Source organism: Loxodonta africana, chromosome 1 (assembly GCF_030014295.1).
Source record: "Loxodonta africana isolate mLoxAfr1 chromosome 1, mLoxAfr1.hap2, whole genome shotgun sequence".
In the NCBI taxonomy this organism is placed as follows: Eukaryota; Metazoa; Chordata; class Mammalia; order Proboscidea; family Elephantidae; genus Loxodonta; species Loxodonta africana.
This window is the reverse complement of record NC_087342.1, coordinates 86,535,528-86,554,800: the sequence shown is the minus strand read 5'-3', so window position 1 is coordinate 86,554,800 and position 19,273 is coordinate 86,535,528. Positions and strand designations below refer to the sequence as shown.

The 19,273-nt window shown below is 35.7% G+C and overlaps 1 protein-coding gene across 1 annotated transcript; it reads right to left on the bottom strand.

Annotated features, from left to right (window-relative positions):
* Positions 1 to 3,953: 3,953 nt before the first annotated feature.
* Positions 3,954 to 5,104, bottom strand: LOC100661494 (putative olfactory receptor 2B8). The gene has a single exon (XM_064294040.1). It carries the CDS (start codon positions 5,102 to 5,104, stop codon positions 4,166 to 4,168), a length of 939 nt encoding a protein of 312 aa, XP_064150110.1. The 3' UTR covers positions 3,954 to 4,165.
* Between the last annotated feature and the right edge of the window lie 14,169 nt (positions 5,105 to 19,273).

The window sequence follows — 19,273 nt, the reverse complement described above, 5'->3', positions numbered from 1 at the left end:
ACTAGTTTGTTCTGTAAACCTTCATCTAAAGTACAAATATATATATATATAGCTTAAAAAATAAAGGTTGACAGTTTCAACTCATTCAACAGCTTCATGGAAGAAAGGCCTGTCGAACTGTTTCCATAAAGTTGCCACGAGTTGGGAGCCAACTTAGCAACAGCTAACAACAACAACAATGATGTCTTGTGATTAACAGAAGTTTCTAATATTAATGAAGTCCAATTTGTCAATCTTTTCCTTTATGGCTAGTGCTATTTATGCCGCGCTTAAAAAATTAAAAAAAAAAACAAACTTTTCAACCCCAAGAAAATGAAGATATTCTCCAATGTCATTTTCCAGATGGCTTATTGTTTTACAGTCCACATTTATATCTACATGGAAGTAATTTTTGAGATATACATTAATATTAATTTTACATGGATATCCAATTGACAAAATATCAATTATTTTGTATGTTATTAAAAGGCTGCTTTTTTCCCTCTTCTCTTAGTGAAGTGCCAAATTGCTATATATCTAGAGTCCAGACTCATGTGGGTCTATATCTGGATTCTCTATGGTGTTTTATTATTCTCTTTGTCTATTCTTACATCAATAACACATTGTCTTAATTGCTGTTTCTTTATAATGAATCTCCATTTTAAGTATTGCAAGTCATCCAACTTCGTTCAAGAGGGGAAATTACAGGCCCATACTTTCATGGATATAATGCAAAAATCCTAAGTTAGTTATTAGAGGTTTGAATCTAGCAATATAGCAACAAAAAAATAGATCATGACCAAGGTGATTTCATTCAAGTGCAAGATTGTTTTAAGGTTGCAAATTCAATCGATGCAATATCTTTATTAGCAAAGTAAAGGGGAAAATCATTTCAATAGATGCACAAAAAGCTTTGATAAAATACAGCATCCATTCACAATAAGATAAAAACACACAGCATATTAGCAATAGAAGGGAACTTCCTTCATCTGATAAAGAGTATTTATAAATTTCCTGCAATAAATATTATCCTTGAAATTTTGGACAAGATTACCACTTATGCATTACAGTAACCAACACAATCTTGAGGAACAAACGTGTTTAATGAAAATTGCTCAGGGTTATTATTGACATGCAGTCCTGAGGTGGTACAAATGGTTAACACACTGGGCTGCTAACCAAAACGTTGGAGGCTTGAGTCCACCCAGAGGCACCTTGGAAGAAAGGCCTGGCTCTTTACTTCCAAAAAATCAGCCATTGAAAATCCTATGGAGCACAGTTCTCTCTGGCACGTACAGAGTCTCCATGAGTCAGAATTGACTTGACGACAACTTTTTTTTTTTTTTTGTAGTGTCCATATGTAAATTGGAATCAACTTGATGGCAATGGGTTTGGTTTTTTGGTTATATGTAAGAGATGGAACCCCAAAATACTGGTCCATACATGCACAAGGAAGGAGCCCTGGCAGTACAGTGGTTAAGAGCTCGACTGGTAACTGAAAGGTCAGAGGTTTGAACATACCCAGAGGCTCTGGGGAAGAAAAGACCTGACGATCTGCTCTGTAAAGATTACAGCCTTGGAAACCTATAAGGCAGTTCTACTCTGTCATATAGGGTCACACTGTGTCAGAATCAACTTGATGGCACACAACAAGAATATGCATTCATGGGTGACATTCAAAATATAGCCACTCCTTGGAAACCCTATGGGACAGTTCTACTCTGTCCTGTAGGATCACTATGAGTCGGAATCAACTCTATGGCAACGGGGTTTGGATTTTGGCTTCCCTTATACAGTGAAAAATCACAATGGACCCCCCAATCAGAACAGACACTGCACAATAGACTTTGTCTTTGTGTATTCGTTGAATACCAGGTCTGCAAATAGCAGTTGAACTAACTCATTTTTCTCTTTAATTCTATCAAACAACTTAGCTAACTCAGTCTAATGATAACTAACAACTTCTTTCACTTGAACATTGACTTTCATTCCAATAAAGATAGAATCCAGAAATCAGGGTATTTGGAAAACCTAGAGTTAATCACAAAATCTGCTTCCCACTACGTTTCAACTGCAAATACTCCAAAATACTGTATGGAGTGCTTGAAGAAAGATGGATACTAAAGTTCCCCTAGAGAGGAGTTGGGGCTGTGATGTTTGTAATATTTGAAATCTAATTTCATCTTCTGTATAGGTTTCTGAAATACTGTACAAATATATATATATATAATGGACAAAACAAGGAAATTAATTTTTTTCACAGTATCAAAATACTAAAGTTTTGGGATAGAGCATGAAAAGTTGGTTGTGTAAATATTACTCAGAAGAAGATAGGCATTTGATCACATCTTCAAGCAGCCCATTTCCCGTACTCTTTGGGAAGACATGAACTATACATATACTGCCAAAACATATCTAGAAAGAACGAATGTATGTCACCATTGATAAAATGACCTATTTATTACATTCTTTGAGGGTGGATGCTTTTTTCTGTTTTCTACTGTAAATTCACGTGTGTGATTGTTCAATTTATTCTTTCTCCTCTATTCCCAATATGAACATCAGAATCTGTTCAAGAAGGTAAGAAAATAAATGATTAAATTTTAGTAAGATGAGGATGATCTTTTATACACTTGGATTATGTTTATAGTACATGCAAGAGACTCTGAATTGTGTCAAGTCCAGATACCTTTTCCTAGAGGTAGGCCTTTCATCCAGAAATTATCATATAATAATGTAGAGTCTGTAAAACAAAGGGTACTGGGGATATCTATCCTGGTATCCCAATACCCTGTTTTTGCATATTCTATATTATTGTATGATGGTTGCTGGATGGAATGAGGAGCCCTGGTGGCACAGCCTGGTAGCAAAATGTTTAAGGGCTCAGCTGCTAACCGAAAGATTGGTGGTTTGAACACGCCAGTGGCTCCAAGGAAGAAAAGACCTGGCAATCTACTTCCATAAAAATTACAGCCTAGGAAACTCTATCAGGCAGTTATATAGGATTATATAGGGTTGCTATGAATTATAATTGACTCAACAGCACAAAACATCAACAACATTCTCTGTATAGAAAAAGAAAACTATGATTTCTTACCTTTCAGTTTAGTTACAATTGCTATTCTTCCAATTGCCCTGCCAAGAATAGCTATTATAATGCTGATAAAAATGATTCGGCACCAAAAAGAAATATATACATACTGATTAGGTGACAAAATGTTTTTAGACCAAAGGTCATTACTGAGAAACATATACATTCTCCATATGCTAGCCATGAGGGAAAACCTCTGTAGAATTAGATGTAGAGTTAGAGACACATTCTAAAAGAGGCTGCTAGAAGGATTAGATAAGTAGATAAACAAGGAGCGGCATTACACAGAGCTGTTTTTATGTGCAATCCTAGTTCTCCAGAACAGTATAGATAACCACAGCAGGCACCTGACCCTCTGAGAATGTCCCATCCCAATAGCGGTTAAATAAGATTAGACATACAACAGTTATAGTGACAACATCAAAAAAAAAGAGAATATGCAAATAGGGAATGAAGTGACTTCTTAATTGTCTATGGGTGCTTTCTGCTAATTTTGTGACATAATTTAGTCATATCAACTTTCTCCTTTTTAACAAACCTCAGGATAATTATGTTAACCATTAGTTTTAATAAAAAGTCATATTTGGTTATAAATTTAAAAACTTCACTAGAAAAGACAGCATATATTAACAAAAAATGTAATATTTTACTAAAATCTATAAAAATTCATTATCTGTTTTTAGAACTCTGTTTCATTACTTGTGGAATCCCTGGGTGGTGCTAACCAATAGTTTGGAGGTTTGTGTCCATCCAGATGCACCTCAGAAGAAAGACCTGGGGATCTACTTCTGAAAAATCAGCCATCAAAAACTCTGGAGCACAGTTCTGCTGACACACATGGAGTCTCCATGAGTGGGAATTGACTTGAGGGCAACAGTTTTATTTTTTATTTTTCATTACTTTTGGGGGAGAATAATCAATCTTTTACTTTCTAAGAAAGGTATAGGTGAAAATAGTTACAATCAGGCACAATTAATTTGAGTGGGAGAGGGGAGAGAACAAAGGGAGTTAACAAAAGACGTTCTGAAAGATAAGAAGGTAGAATGTGAACTGTGAGAAGACTACATGCTCCTAAGCTATGTTCCATCCTTGATCTCATTCTCTCCCTAGTAGCTTTTTTACTGCTCCCTTAACATCCTTGTTTCTCAGGGTATAGATAAGAGGGTTGAGCATTGGAGTTATAAGTCCATAGAAGAGTGCAAGAAGCTTCCCTTTCAATTTGGCTGAGCTACTCTTGGGTGCCATATATGCATAACCACTAATGGCTGAGCCATAGAACATAATCACCACCAACAGATGAGACCCACATGTGTTGAAGGCCTTCTTTCGACCCTCAGAGGTCTGGATCCTCACTACAGCTCTGACAATATTGATGTAGGAAAATAGAATTAATCCAACTGGGATAACTTTTATCACTACCACAGCTGCATACATCTCCACTTCATTGACCCACGTATCAACACATGATAATTGAAGCATAGCAGGAACCTCACAGAAGAAATTCTCTACCCGATATTGACCACAGCGAGGTAACAAGAAAGTTAACACTGTCTGCACCAAAGAGTTGCTGAAACCTGTTACCCAAGCCACTGCTGCCAGTTGTTGGCATAGCCGAGAATGCATGATAACTGTGTAATGGAGAGGTTGGCATATAGCTACGTAACGATCAAAGGCCATTACCGAGAGAAGTACACATTCAGTGGATCCTAGACCAAGAAAGATGAAAAGTTGAGCTATGCAGCCCATGTAGCTGATGTTTCTCCAGTGGCTCTGGATATTTACCAGCATTTGGGGGACAGTTGAAGTGGTATAGCAGAGATCCAAAAAGGAAAGTTTAGCCAGAAAGAAGTACATGGGAGTGTGGAGTCTGGGATCAAGGCGAGACAAGATTATGATGGCTGAATTCCCAAGGAGGGTCATTATGTAGAAAATGGAGATAAACACAAAGAGGGTCATTTCTAGTCTGGGCCATTCCGAAAAACCCACCAGGACAAAGCCAGTGGGGCGATGGAAGGTGTTGTTGAATCTTCTCATTGCAGTGACACTACTTGCTGGGAACACCAAGGTCAGAATTTTGGAAGTCTAGTTATCCTGTGCTTATAATTTAACGTTGGCTCGTGAACCCGTGTTCAACAGAGGAACTGGATAGGGGATGCTGAGACAAATCAAATTGGCAATGAATTTTCTTTTATTGCCTCACTTTGAGAAACGAACAGTAACAATTATATATCTGTATTTTGAAAACTGTATCTAAGAGTTCCATTTAGTAAACTCAGAGTTCACAAAGTGAAGAGGTATTAGAAAAATTAAGATAGTAAAGAGTTTGTTATAAAAAGGTGTTGGATCTGATAAGATTGAAAAAAACCGATACTTCATTGGAGCATCATTAAATCTCTAATTTACTCAATATGGTTTCTAACTTAACTTCATTCAACACACTTCACTGCCTGTCTGCTTTTTAGTGCATTTCTATTACAGCACATGGAAATTAAAAAAAAAAAATAGTCATTGCCAATAAGGGGATTCCAACGCACAGTGACTCTGTAGGACAGAGTGGAACTGTGGAAGAAGACTGCCACACCTTTCTCCCTCTGATCGGCTGCTGGGTTTGAACCACCAACCTTTTGGTTAGCGATTGAGAGCTTAACCACTGCACCACCAGGGTTCCTTAGGTGGAAATTACCATCTATGAAAGGCACTATCAGTAAAAAAATCAGTAAGAGAAGGTAAATTGCATATTTCTCCTTTCTGCTTACTGTTCTTAAATTAATATGGATAAAATTCCAAGGACCCAATGCAGTAATTTCATAGAGTTTATTTATTATAATATCTAGCTAAGGAAGGTGCCTGGGTGGCACAGTTTACACTTTACTGCTAACCTAAAGGTTGGTGGTTCAAACCCACTCAGCAGTATCACGAGAGAAAAGGCCTGGTGATCTGCTTCCATTAAGATTACAACCAAGCAGTTCTACTCTGTAACATATGGGGTCATCATGAGTCAGAATGGACTCAATGGCAACTAAAGACAACAATTAGGTATCAACATAGCTAGGATGAATAGCACAAATATTTTTACTTACATCGTTTATGTCAAAAATATTTATATCAATATATTTATATCCAATAACATGAACCACAAGAATGTTTATAATTTCTACAGTGATCTCACCATTTATTTCATTTGACCACACCTCCAGGTAGAAAAATGTTCAAAACAGGCTTTCTTGTAATAAAGCTTCAGTATAATGTAATGTTCTGTTTCCTGAAAAAACACACCTGCACTTGGATTTTATGTATCAAAATGGAAAAATCTGTGAAAAACATTAAACAAATTCTCTGGTGTGAGCCCTGGTGGTGACAATTACCAAATATGTAATAATACACACACACATACACACTCTGGCTATATGCTTCATTTTCCTCGTCTGTAAAACAAATATATAATATATAATTCTAGTGATAATGTTTGTATTCAAGCATTGAACTATGTATGTCACACAAATGTATTAGTATTAAAATAACAATTACGGAAACAATCATTTGTGGAATGATTCTGTGAGTAAAGGGCTTTTATAAGCATTTTACATCTAGCATCTCATTTAATTCTCACACATTCACTAGTCTTATTCATTTTATAGACAATGACCCTGAGTTACAGAAGGCTGAATAGTTTCCCTACAGTCACACAGCTAGTGAAGAGCAAGCATCAGGCTCCGGAGCCGCCTCAGAGAAAACCCTGGGCTCCTGAACACTGTATTGTACTTGGCCACAAGAATTAATGAGTAAACCTGTGGTGTGCAAATAGACGAGCTTTCACTTAGCAACTTATTTCCTTTGTAACATTTTATACTAGTTTTTAAAAATCCAAAATCTGTCATCTCCAAATATCTGTAAGCTAGAATTCAAAGTCAATCTTTTGTTTGAATTTACAAATGAGAGTAGAATTATGTCCTGGGAAGAATAGTGAGCTGGTTTCTACCCAGCACAATGAAACAATAAAATGAAATAAAAAATCAAAATGGAAAGAATGAGCCATATTAGCACAACTTACAGATAATTACTGTCCTGAGAGCCAATTATTTAAAAATCTTATTAAAATTGACTTCATAAAGTGAACAGTTCCTAAATAAATGTACAATGTCAAAAGATTACTATATAAATATGAATGAAATCTTTCATACCAAAAAATTTAAATACCTCCAAGAATTAAAAAGAATAAGGGAAAGGCTATTTTTTTAATGATAAAAATAAAAATATTCTTTTTTCTGGCAATTTCTCCTTGAGCAAATATACTGGATATATAATCCATAGTACAAATAACTATTATTTGATAGGTGACATGAAAAAATTATAAGTTTAATTCCTTTAGGTTAATGTATAGTCCTGCTACAGCTTATACTGCTCCTATGTATACATCATTCACCATTCATATTGCGATTTCATACAAATTTGAGAATAATTTTTTGTGGAAAAAAGAGGTCATTCTATAACATATGGAAACATATATGCATAGGTGGTAATTTGGACAGCGTAGGAGAACTTCCAGACTTAAGAAGGCGTCATGAATTGTAGCAAGGCAATGAAAGTAGAAATAACAGGTCACCAAAGCCAGATTTCACCTAATTCAAAATTATTCCATGACCAGCTCTAACTTCCGTCTCTTCAAAGGATAATATTCACTATTCCTTTTGGAAAAAAAAAAAAGAAAGAAAGAAACATTCTGGTTTTAATGAGATTTTCTGGAAAGAATACTTTTAATAATGGCTTTTATTACATGGCGGTCAATTTCAAAAATCAAGCATCTAACCTAGAGGTGTATTCAGAAAGTATTTTTTATATCCTACTCACCTAAACAAGTGTCTCACAGCAACCATTCAAAAAGCTTTTCCTCATGTTTTCTTTAATACTATAAAATGCCTTTTATCTTTTCTTCAGTGCAATAGGACAGAATTGTGAGCAAGGTGCATAATTAAATTGGTCTTGGAAACAAGTGAAACATATATCTCTTTGTACCACTTACGCTCCCTAACTGGTATAATAACAAACTCATTGAAAGATTTACATGGTGCATGTTAGGAAAAATGAACATGTAGTACCTCCAACTCCACTAATAAACTTTACTAGATTGAAAGTTAAATATATTTAGAAATATTATTTCTTGATAAATAGAGGCTTAGCCTCTTGATTATTTAAGTCACTTCTCATCCTCTAAACAGGTTTCTTATCAGATCTGCTTGGTTTGGGGGAAGAGATCAGTTCATGCGTTAGAGGAATTACCAAGCATAATTTTCCTCCTCTATCAGTTCTTCCCATAATAAATAATTATGTAAATTAAAAAGAAAAAATTACCGAAACCTAAACTCAATAGCTTATTCATTCTTGCTATTAAAGTATTTAAATATAGTTATGTATTCCTTTTACTCTAAATAAGTTTTCACTCTCAATAAATTTGTTTTCAACTCACATACCATGATTACACATGTCTCTCCTACTGTTATCTGTAGTCTCAGTCTCCATTCAACAAATTCTTTGTCAAAATGACAGTTGCCTAAACAGAATTTTCTGTCTCTAAGATCAAAATAAGCACAAAGAGTAAAAGTAACATGGCCTGTTTCAGAACTGGGGTTCCTTTTTCTTTCCAAGAAGTGTCTCCAGGGTTCTATCGTTTTCCCTTTGCCATTTAGTTTTGCTTCATTTTTCCACCGGTAAGGTAATGATTTTCTCGTTATAGTTGGTCCTTCTTTGTATCTAAATCCCATCCCAATAAACTCTGCTCATCCACTATTCCATATTTGAAAGAATAGTGGAGTACCTATGGTCTCTTTGTCCTTAACTGCTTAGGGACTACAGTGACTTAAGTAAAATGGGACTTGCTAGAAATTTTGACCTTGGGAATCCAACCTCCCAGTTGCAATTAAGCAAAATCATGAACACAAAAGCTTTGGCCATGGGGAAAATATGAAAAATAGCATCATAAATTGCTTACAAACCAAATGAATTCTACATAAGTCTGCCATTTGACTTTACTTCCTGTAGAATAAAACCTGAATTTCAGATCAATCTCTTCTCTAGGTCATTTTCCTGCCCTTGTTATTTATACATGGACCCTTAAGTACATTTTCAAGCTCCAAAGAAATTTTCAAATCAGTTCATAATGCTCTTTGAGCCCTTTTATTGAAATAGTTATTTTTTCCAAGGAATTGACATTTCCTTGAGGGCTAGGTGAGAGTCATGGGGAAAAAAATAAAAATTCCCTGGATAAAAGGATTTCAGAGTCCCTTTGGATAGCAACATAGCTGACTTGTGAATCCTAAAAAGACTATTTAGTGTTCACTTTGTATATTTGTATTGGGCACTTTTTTTTTTAATCTCAGCTTAATATGAATTACATTCCCCAGAGCGTCAGCAATATGGTATGTTGTCAAAATTTGGATTTTTTTCCAACTTGATAATGGATAAATTGTGACTTCAATGTCATTTTAATTTGCATTTCTCTCATTATGAATGAGGTTGTGAATCTTTTATATTTGTTTATAAGCCATTTGCCTTTTGTTGTGAAATATCTTCCCATATTTGAAGGTGCTGTTGCCCATTTCCTTATTGGGTTGTAAATCTTTTGCTTCTTGATTTCTGGGAGCTCTTTAGATATTAGGGAGGTTATTCATTTATCAATGATATGAATAGGATTTTTTTTATTATTGTCGTTTGTGGTGTGACCTGGATCATTACATTTTTTCCATTGAATTATCACATGCATTCATAAAAGTATAAAAATCACAAGTGTATAGCTCAATCAACTTTTACAAACTGGATATACCCCTGTAAAGCAACACAGAGTCAAGAGATGGAATATATTCACTATACCAGGAATTTACCTTGTACCTTTTCTCAGTCACCATGCCCTAAAATATAAGCACTGTGTTGCCTATTGAAATCATAAATCATATTTGCTTATTTTTGAAATTTAGATAAATGGGCTCATGTTGTGTATACTCTTTTGTGTCTGATTTCTTTTGCTCAACATTGTTTCTGTGAGAGTTAGCTATTACATATACTATTAGCTCATTCATTCTTATTACCGTATGTTGTTACATTTGTGAATATAACACATTTTTTTTTAACATTTGGGTAGTTTAAGTTGGGGGCTATTACAAATAGTGTTGATATTGCTGCACATGTCTTTCAGTGAACAAATGCAAATATTTGTTTGGATCTGTATTTAGGAGTGAATTTGCTGATTTAAATGCTTTAGAGTATATTGTTTTCCAAAGTGTTGAAATAATCTATACTCCCACCACATGTACAAGCATTCATTTTCCCCATAGCCTCTTTACTTTGTAATGTCATTTTTTTTAAAGTACACTTTCTGTTTGGTATCTCATAATGTTTTAATTTGCATTTCCCAGATGACTATGTGGATGAACAACTTTTTATATTAGCTATGTGCTTATCCTCTTTTATAAAGTATCTGTTTGAATCTTTTATCTATTTTTTTCTATTAGGTTTTATGTCTTTGTTTTAGTGATTTCTGGGAGTTATTTACAAATTCTGGATATTGTTACTTGTAAAATAAATGCATTATAAATTTCTTCTCCTACTCCATAGCTTGTCTTTTCACTCTCTAAATGCTATCTTAACTTTTGAAATGAAAAAATTAAAAATACAAAAAATATAGAGAATGGCGCAATAGACATTATGTACCCATCACACAGCTTCAACAATAATCAATAGATGGCCTATTTTGTCTCCTACAAATTAAGTATTTATGCTCATCAAAAGACTTTATCAAAAGAGAACCTACAAACTAGGAAAAGGATCTCTGGGAATGACATATCTGATAAGGGTCTAATCTCTAAAACATATAAAAAAAAAACTTCAACTATTCAACAACAAAAAGAAAATCCAACTAAAAAATTGGCAAAGGACATGAACAGACACTTACCAAAGAGGACATTTAAGCAGCCAACAAACACAGGAAAAGATGCTCTCAATCGTTAGCCGTTACCCATACCCGTTGCCATCGAGTCAATTTTGACTCATAGCGACCCTATAAGACAGAGTAGAACTGCCCCATAGAGTTTTCAAGGAGCACCTGGTGGATTTGAACTGCCAACTTTTGGTTAGCAGCCTTAGCACTTCATCACTATGCCACCAGGGTTTCCCATTAGCCATTAGAGAAATGCAAATCAAAACCACAAGGAGATATCATCTCAGCCCAACAAAAATGGCACTGATTAAAAAAAAGAGACAAACAGAAAACAACAATGCTGGAGAGGCTGTGGGGAGATTGGAATCCTTATCCACTGCTGGTAGAATTGTAAAAGGTACAACCTTTACTAAAAATGGTATGGCACTTCCTCAAAAAGCTAGAAATAAAAAAACCTTATGATACAGCAATTCTTTTCCTTGGTATATACCTAAGAGATCTGACAGCAGTGACACAAATAGACATATGCACAGTTATGTTCATTGCAGCATTTTTCACAATAGCAAAAAGACGGAAACAACCTAAGTGCCCATCAATTGATGAACAGATAAACAAATTGTGGTACATACGCACAATACAATGTTATACAGCTATGAAGAATAATGATGAGTTATCAAAACATAACATGGATGAACCTGGAAGACATTGTATTGAGTGAAATAAGTCAATCACAAAAGGACAAATGTTGTATGATCTCACCTTTATAAAAAGACAAGAATAGGTATACATACAGAAACCAACGTTGATTGGTGGTTACCAGGGATGGTAGGGCTAGGAGGGGGAATCACTTTCTAGATAGTAGAAACTTCTTGTTTGGAGATAAGAAAGGCAGTATAAAATGTAGGTGTAGTGTGCACAATTTGACCAACGTATATGATGATACTAACAAGTATGCAAAAATAAGGGATTTTTGGTAAATGCTATAACATATACAACTTTGTAATAACAACCAAAAGATATGTGTGTGGTTACATAGTAGGTATTTATGCATATATGTGTAAAGGAATGCACATGTATAGTTGTATCTGTAGGCATATGTATATACATGTATGTGTGTGCTGCATATAAAATCATATATATAAAATAAAGCCCATGGGGGTACAGTTAGATGTAACCAAACACATTGTGGGATTGGTTTACTGGGTCTGAAGGCATAGGGCCGTAATCTCATGGGAAAACTCAATTAACATAACATAGCTCATAAAGTTTACGTTCTACATCCTAGTTGATGACTAGTGTCTGGAGTCTTAAAAGCTTGTGAGCAGCAATCTATGATACAATTATTGGTCTCTACTCTTTTTTTTCTACCACTCTTCTGGAGTAAAAAAGAAAGAAGGAATCTAAAAGACACAAAGAAGAAACTAGTCTGCAGAACTGATAGCCTACATGAACCACAGCCTCACCTATCCTGAAGCTGGAACAAGACAATGCCTGGTTACCACTATCAACCAACTTTCTGACCAGGAATACAATAGATGGTCCTGGACAGAATGAAAGAAACGTGTAGAACGACACTCAAATTCTTAAAAAAGTTCAGAATTACTGAACCAGTAGAAACTAGAGGAACCCCTGAGATTATCGCCCTGGGATATCCTTTAAACATTTTACTGAATCCACTCCCAGAGGTCACCTTTCAGCTAAATAACAGGCTGAATCATAAAATAAACAATATCAACCGTGAGTACTATGCTTCTTTAAAAAAAAAAAAAACTATATGAGACCAAACAGTCAACATTTATCCTAAAGCAAAGATGAGAAAGAAAGGTGGTGCAGGAAAACTAGATTAACAGAAATGAAACAACTAGAATGGAAATACAGTCACGTACCACATAATGTCCATTCAGGCAACATCCAACCACATATACATACATCCATGGTTCCATGAGATTATAATAGAGTTCAGAAATTCCAATTGGGATTGATGCATGTCACAAAGTAGCACCTCTTTGTTATTACGAACCATTGTATTACCTCAAATTTTTTATGCAATAGGCTTTTTGGGGGTTGGTTCATAAGTACAGGTTGTATGTAAGTTGGACATTCATAACCCCGGGATGCCTGTATATAACATGATGTTCACGCAACATCCAAATCACATAACATTGTATTTCACAGAATGTATTCTAGATGTTAAATGACACATGACTGTAATGAGAATGTTGACACATTTCAAAAATGTAACCAATGTCACTGAATAATATGTATAGAAATTGTCAAATTGGAACCCGATTTGCTACGTAAACTTCCACCAAAAGCACAATAAAATATTACATAAAAAAGGATGGTCCATTTTGATTAATCTATACTTCTTACCAACCCTTCAAGAATTATCCTGAAACTAATCCAAAATAATGTATTTCTTCTGTAAATTTTTCAATATTCATCTCTAAAAAAACATACATAAAGGTGCTTTTAGAAAATGTTAATAATATCCTTTCTGCAACATAAAAAAATTAAAAATAATTTCTATCTTCCAGTATGAGATAATATTCATATTTATAGTGCTTACTGATGAAAAAAGTTATTAAGTGTAATGTCCAATTTTTCAACATTTTCCCTTTTGATTGATGCTTTTTTTGTGTATTATTTCTGGCATCTTTCTCTACCTCAAGGCCATGGAGATACTCTCTTCTATTTAGAGCTATTATCATTTTATCTTTCACATTTAAATATACAATTCATTAATTATTTTTATGTGTGTTATAAAACCCATCACTGTCAAGTCTATTCCAACCCATAGTGACCGTATAAGACAGAGTAGAACCCATACAGTTTCCAAGGAGTGGCTGGTGGATTCGAACTGCCAACCTTTTGGTTAGTAGCCATAGCTCTTAACTACTGCACCACCAGGGCAAGGGGTCAGTATTTATCTTTTAAACAGCATTTATTAGAAATACCATCCTTTCTGTATGCACTGCAGTGTACCCGTTATCATAGATCACATGCTCAGGTAATTGTATGTCTGTCAGTAGACTCTCTATTCAGTTTTACTATCATTTCACCCATACTGTGCTATGTTAAGTGTATAGCTTTAAATAAGTCTGATTTCTGGTAGCCCAGGTCCTCTAGTTTACTTTTTATTCTTCAAGTTTACCTTTTGGTTCTTTGCATTTCCACATGAATTTTAAAATCAGTTTTATCAATATCCAAAAAAAAGTCCTTTGGAATTCTGATTGGGATTGTTTCCTAATGGAAAATCATTATCTCTTGCCCAATTTCTAAATCTGAACCAGTTCACAAACCCAGATTCTATCAATTGAAGGGAAAGACAGGTCCACAGTAAATTTATTTAGTAGTAATTCAGCCAGTTTTGTCCAGTAGTATCTAGGGCCATTTACCTGAAAAACAGTATACGACGGAAAGGGAAATATCCAGATCTTTGATGGGTTGTTAGATGTCTGAACTAATTTTGATACCAGGAGACACAAAGTGTCATAATGGCCTCACTGTTGTGGGAGGGACATAAGGACCCCAAGGTTGTAAATGAAGTTCTGTCTCAAATCTATCTCACAGTTGATTTAATGGATCCACCAAAAAATATTTTTAAAAAGCCTAACTGCTGTAGAGTGGATTCCAGTTCATAGCGACCCTATAGGTCAGAGTAGAACTGCCCCACAGGGTTTCCAAAGGAGAAGCTGGTGGGTTTGAACTGTGGACCTTTTGGTTAGTAGCCAAGCACTTTAACTACTGCATCACCAGGGCTCCTTAATGAATCCACAGATCTCCCCTTCTGATCATCTCCCAATTTCCTATGCATGTAATCAGACTGGAGATACTTGGTAGCTAGCAGAATCGTAAATTTGATCCTTAACTTATGGAGTAAGGTCTGTCGGAGTACTATAGGTCAAGTGGAAGTCTTTGCAATTGCACCCCACAACCAAGATTAAAAAAACAAAAAACCAAACTTGTCATCGAGTCGATTCCAACTCATAGCAACCCTGTAAGACAGAGTAGAACTGCCCCACAGAGTTTCCAAGGGGTGCCTGCGGGATTCAAACTGCCGACCTTTTGATTAGCAGCCATAGCTCTTAACCACTATGCCACCAGGGTTTCCACAACCAAGATAGTACAGAAGGAATTCCTCATCCCAGGTAAATGATGACAGTGCAATCTCAAAGGCTTCAAGAAAGAAGAAAGGTAGTTACCATCATATTGACATTTATTTCATCAGTCTCATCCATGCAAAAATAAGATGGTTAGTGGTAGATAACAGTGGGCTGACTACCTCAAACTTTGCCATGTGGTCAGCCCAAATGCAGCTACTGTAATGAGCGAGTATCTTTGCTAGGAGAGATCCTCTCACACTCTTGTTTTTGGTATGGGATTATTGATTTGGTACATGGTTCGTTTCCACTACTCTTCATAAGGAGGATTAAAACAGTTTACATTCATTTTTGACAGACAAGAGTATACATTCATGGCTTTACCCCTACCCTCTGTCACAATATAATCTCAATAGAACTTCATTATCTGAACATTCCACAAAATATCACACTGACCAACTATATCGATGACATTGGAAGACAGGCCTGGCAATCTGTTTCCAGAAGGTCACCACCTTGAAAACCTTATGGAAAAGCTCTACTCTGCACACATGAGGTTGCCATGAATTGGACTTGACTGGATGTCAAGTAACAACAACAACTTGTTAATAATACCCGAGGAACAGGAAGTTGTAATTTCTTTAGAGATACACTGATTAGAGATATGTATTCTCCAGGTAGTGGGAAATAAATCCCTTAAGGATTCAGGATGCTGTCATATTGATGATATTTTTAGGAATTCATTCAATGAGCTGCTATTCATAAGGTTTTCCCTAGCTAATTCTTTTCAGAAGTAAACTGCCAGATTCTTCTTCCCAGTATTTTCAATCACATCATATGCATGTGAAAGCTGGACAATGAATAAGAAAGATTGAACAAGAATTGACGCCTTTGAATTGTGGTGTTGGCGAAGAATATTGAGTATACCATGGACTGCCAAAAGATCAAACAAATCTGTCTTGGAAGCAGTACAACCAGAATGCTCTTTAGAAGCAAGGATGGCGTGAGTGAGTCTTACATAATTTGAACAAGTTGACAGGACGGATCAGTCCCTGGAGAAGGACATCCTGCTTGCTAAAGCGCAGGGTCAGTGGAAAAGAGGAAGGCCCTCAATGAGATGGATTGACACAGTGGGCAGAAAAATGGGCTTAAGCATAGCAATTGTAAGGACGGTGCAGGACCCAGCAGTGTTTTGTTCTGGGGTACATAAGGTAGCTATGAGTCAGAACTGACCTGACTCAACATTCAATGAACTCAGGGTCTGTTTAGTGACAAAGACCTGAAAATGAACTATGGCAATAGTTCTCCATTGTGACCATAGAAGTCAATTCCCTATTCACCATTCTAAGGAATTTTGGTTGTACAGCTCAAATTGAATCGTTGCTGACTTTTTTTTTTTTCCAGTTTTGTGGACACCCTGCTCAATTAACCACCACCTAAGTTTCCCACAGATCCAACCATTCTGATTTCTGCTAAGCTCTTCTGATTTTTTGCTCCAGACTTGCTGCTCGTTGTAGAAAATTCACCCACCATGTCTCTATTGAACATGTGTTTTCATGTGGTCTCTACCACTCTGGTATAGAATCAATCCTACTGAAATTAAGAAGCCCATTTCAATGAAATCTTTTCCAAACACTTTATTTGGCTAATTAAAAGGGTAGTATGAATTGGAATTGACTCAGAGACAACAGGTTTTGTTTTTGGAAATGTTTATCTTTTAAAAATCCTGATGCTTCCCTCACCAATATCATGGTGAAAGCAGTATCCTCTGGACTCTCCCTTGGAAGAGAAGAAAAGTAAGTGAGAGGGTCGAACATGTCAAATTTACTCCAAAATGTTCACCATCTTAGGTGTTCATATTTCTTCCTCTATAATATGATAAGTAAATCATGGCATCTCACTTTATTTAATACTTCATTTAACATAAGCCACTGATCACTTGAGATTTCCATCAACAAAATCAGCAAACTGTTATAGCCTCTCCCAGCTGTTTGAGGTAGCACATTTAATTAGAATCTCTTTTAAGTCTACCTGTATTGATAAACTTGTCTCAATCTCTATTTGACTTACCAACACATACTCTCCAGGTTTTTTTGTAACTTGAAATAGTTACCTGTAATGAAGTACCTACTTAAGGCAAGCCTTGGGAAACAAAGGGTATGCAAGTGATAGATAAGTATGTTAATAATGATGAATACAAGAATTCTGGATTAGTCTGGATACTTCTGGCTGCATTGGAGAGCTAACAGTACCTTTCTTCTCTGGCAGTTACAGGCTGATGTGCCAAAATGCCAGTCCATGCCAGCTTCTGTGGTGTTGAGAATATTTCAAATAAATCAGAGTACTATGATTCTCCAAATGAATCTTTCTTTATATCTCAGATATCGTTATGCCTTTTATTTGGTGACGTGAACCTTGACTTGCTTGAAGGCCCTGAAATATCATGTGTGGCAATACATTCAAGAGGATTCTGATTATCATGTTCATCTGCAACACCAGTTAGAGGACTTTCCTGTCTCCCTGGAGTATCCTGGAGGTATGACTTTGGTTGTGTATCAGGAGACTGAAAAAAATCTTAAAACTTGCCTATTTTAAACTATAAAAATAGATCATGTCATAAGCCATTAAAAAAAAAGTCTCAATAAATCCTGAAGAACAGAAACCAGATAAGTCCTCTGACAATAACAAAATTAAATTAGAAATAATAATAACATATCTAGGAAACCCCAAAATATTTGTAGATTAAGCAAAACATTTCTAAATAATCTATTGTTTAAAGAACATATCATAAATTAATGGTATGATAATAACAACACAACATATCAAAACTCGTATGCAGCTAAAGCACTGCTTATAGGAAAATTTATAGCCTCAATAACTTACAATCAATGCCCTAAGCTGTCACCCTTTGAAGCTGGAAAAAGAAGAGTGAAGTAAGCCCAAGGAAAGAAATAATTTTTAAAAACAGAGGAAATTAAAAAAAAGCAGTAAAGAAAGTCAACAAAAGTTAGGTTTTAGAAAAGACTAATAAAATTGATAAACTCCTAGCAAAACTTTTTTTTTTTTTTTAAATGTCAATATCAGGATTGAAAGAGCAGAAACCACCAGAGGTTCTACAGACACTAAAAAGGTTATAAAGGAGTTATGAACAAGTTAACCAGTTGGCACGGACTCAATTCCAGCCCATAATGACTCCATGTGTGTCAGAGAAGAACAGTGCTTTGTAGAGTTTTCAGTGGTTGATTTTTCAGAAGTAAACTCTCAGGCCTTTCTTCTAAGACACCGCTGGGTGGAATCAAACCTCCAACTTTTTGGTTAGCAGTCAAGCATGGTAATCCTTTGTACCATCCTGGGGCTCCTCTAGTGTCAATAAATTCGGCACCTTACCTAAAATGTATAAACTCTTATAAAAAACACACACCAAATGTTTGCTTACATATATATTTGCCACAATTAAAAAGAAGAAGAAATACATACTGCCAAAACTCAAATAAGAAAAAAAAAAAGAAGAAGGAATAGAAAATTTTAAATAGCCCTCTCTCTATAAAGGAATGAAATTTGCATTCCAAGGTCCTTGTTCTGCTTGAATTTTACAGGAAGCAGACTCTGATATAGTGCTGGAGGTTTATCTGAAAGTGCTCTTGGAGTCAACATCCATGGAATAGAAGGGAAGGAAGCAGGATTGGAAATAAACCATAATCTTGTTGCCATTGAGTCAATTCCTCCTCATAGTGACTTTATAGGACAGAGTAGAACTGCCTCATATGGTTTCCAAGTAGTGGCTAGTGGATTAACTGTCAACCTTTTGGTTAGCAACCAACTCTTAACCACTGTGCCACCAGGTAGGGAGATGTAAAACTATGATTCAGGTTAGAAGAAGCCTTAGCTGAGCATGTAGAGTTCTTAAAGTGGGATGATCCTTCAGAGCTCTCCTGAGGTGGTTCAAGAGGGCTGGGGTTTTATACATTGCCCAGTTGTACACCATCCTTAGAATCTTTGGTGTGTTTGAGCCCATTGTTGCAGCCATCATGTCAATTCATCTCATGAAGGGTTCTCCTTATTTTGCTGATCCTCTGCTTTACCAAATATGATGACATTTTCTAGCGATTGATTTTTCCTAAAGGAGTGTCCAAATTTAAGCAAGACGAAATCTCGCCATCCTTGCTTCTAAGC

What these genes read in the sequence shown, in the direction of transcription:
- LOC100661494 (XM_064294040.1), bottom strand. Translation starts at nt 5,104, where the DNA reads ATGAGAAGATTCAACAACACCTTCCATCGCCCCACTGGCTTTGTCCTG.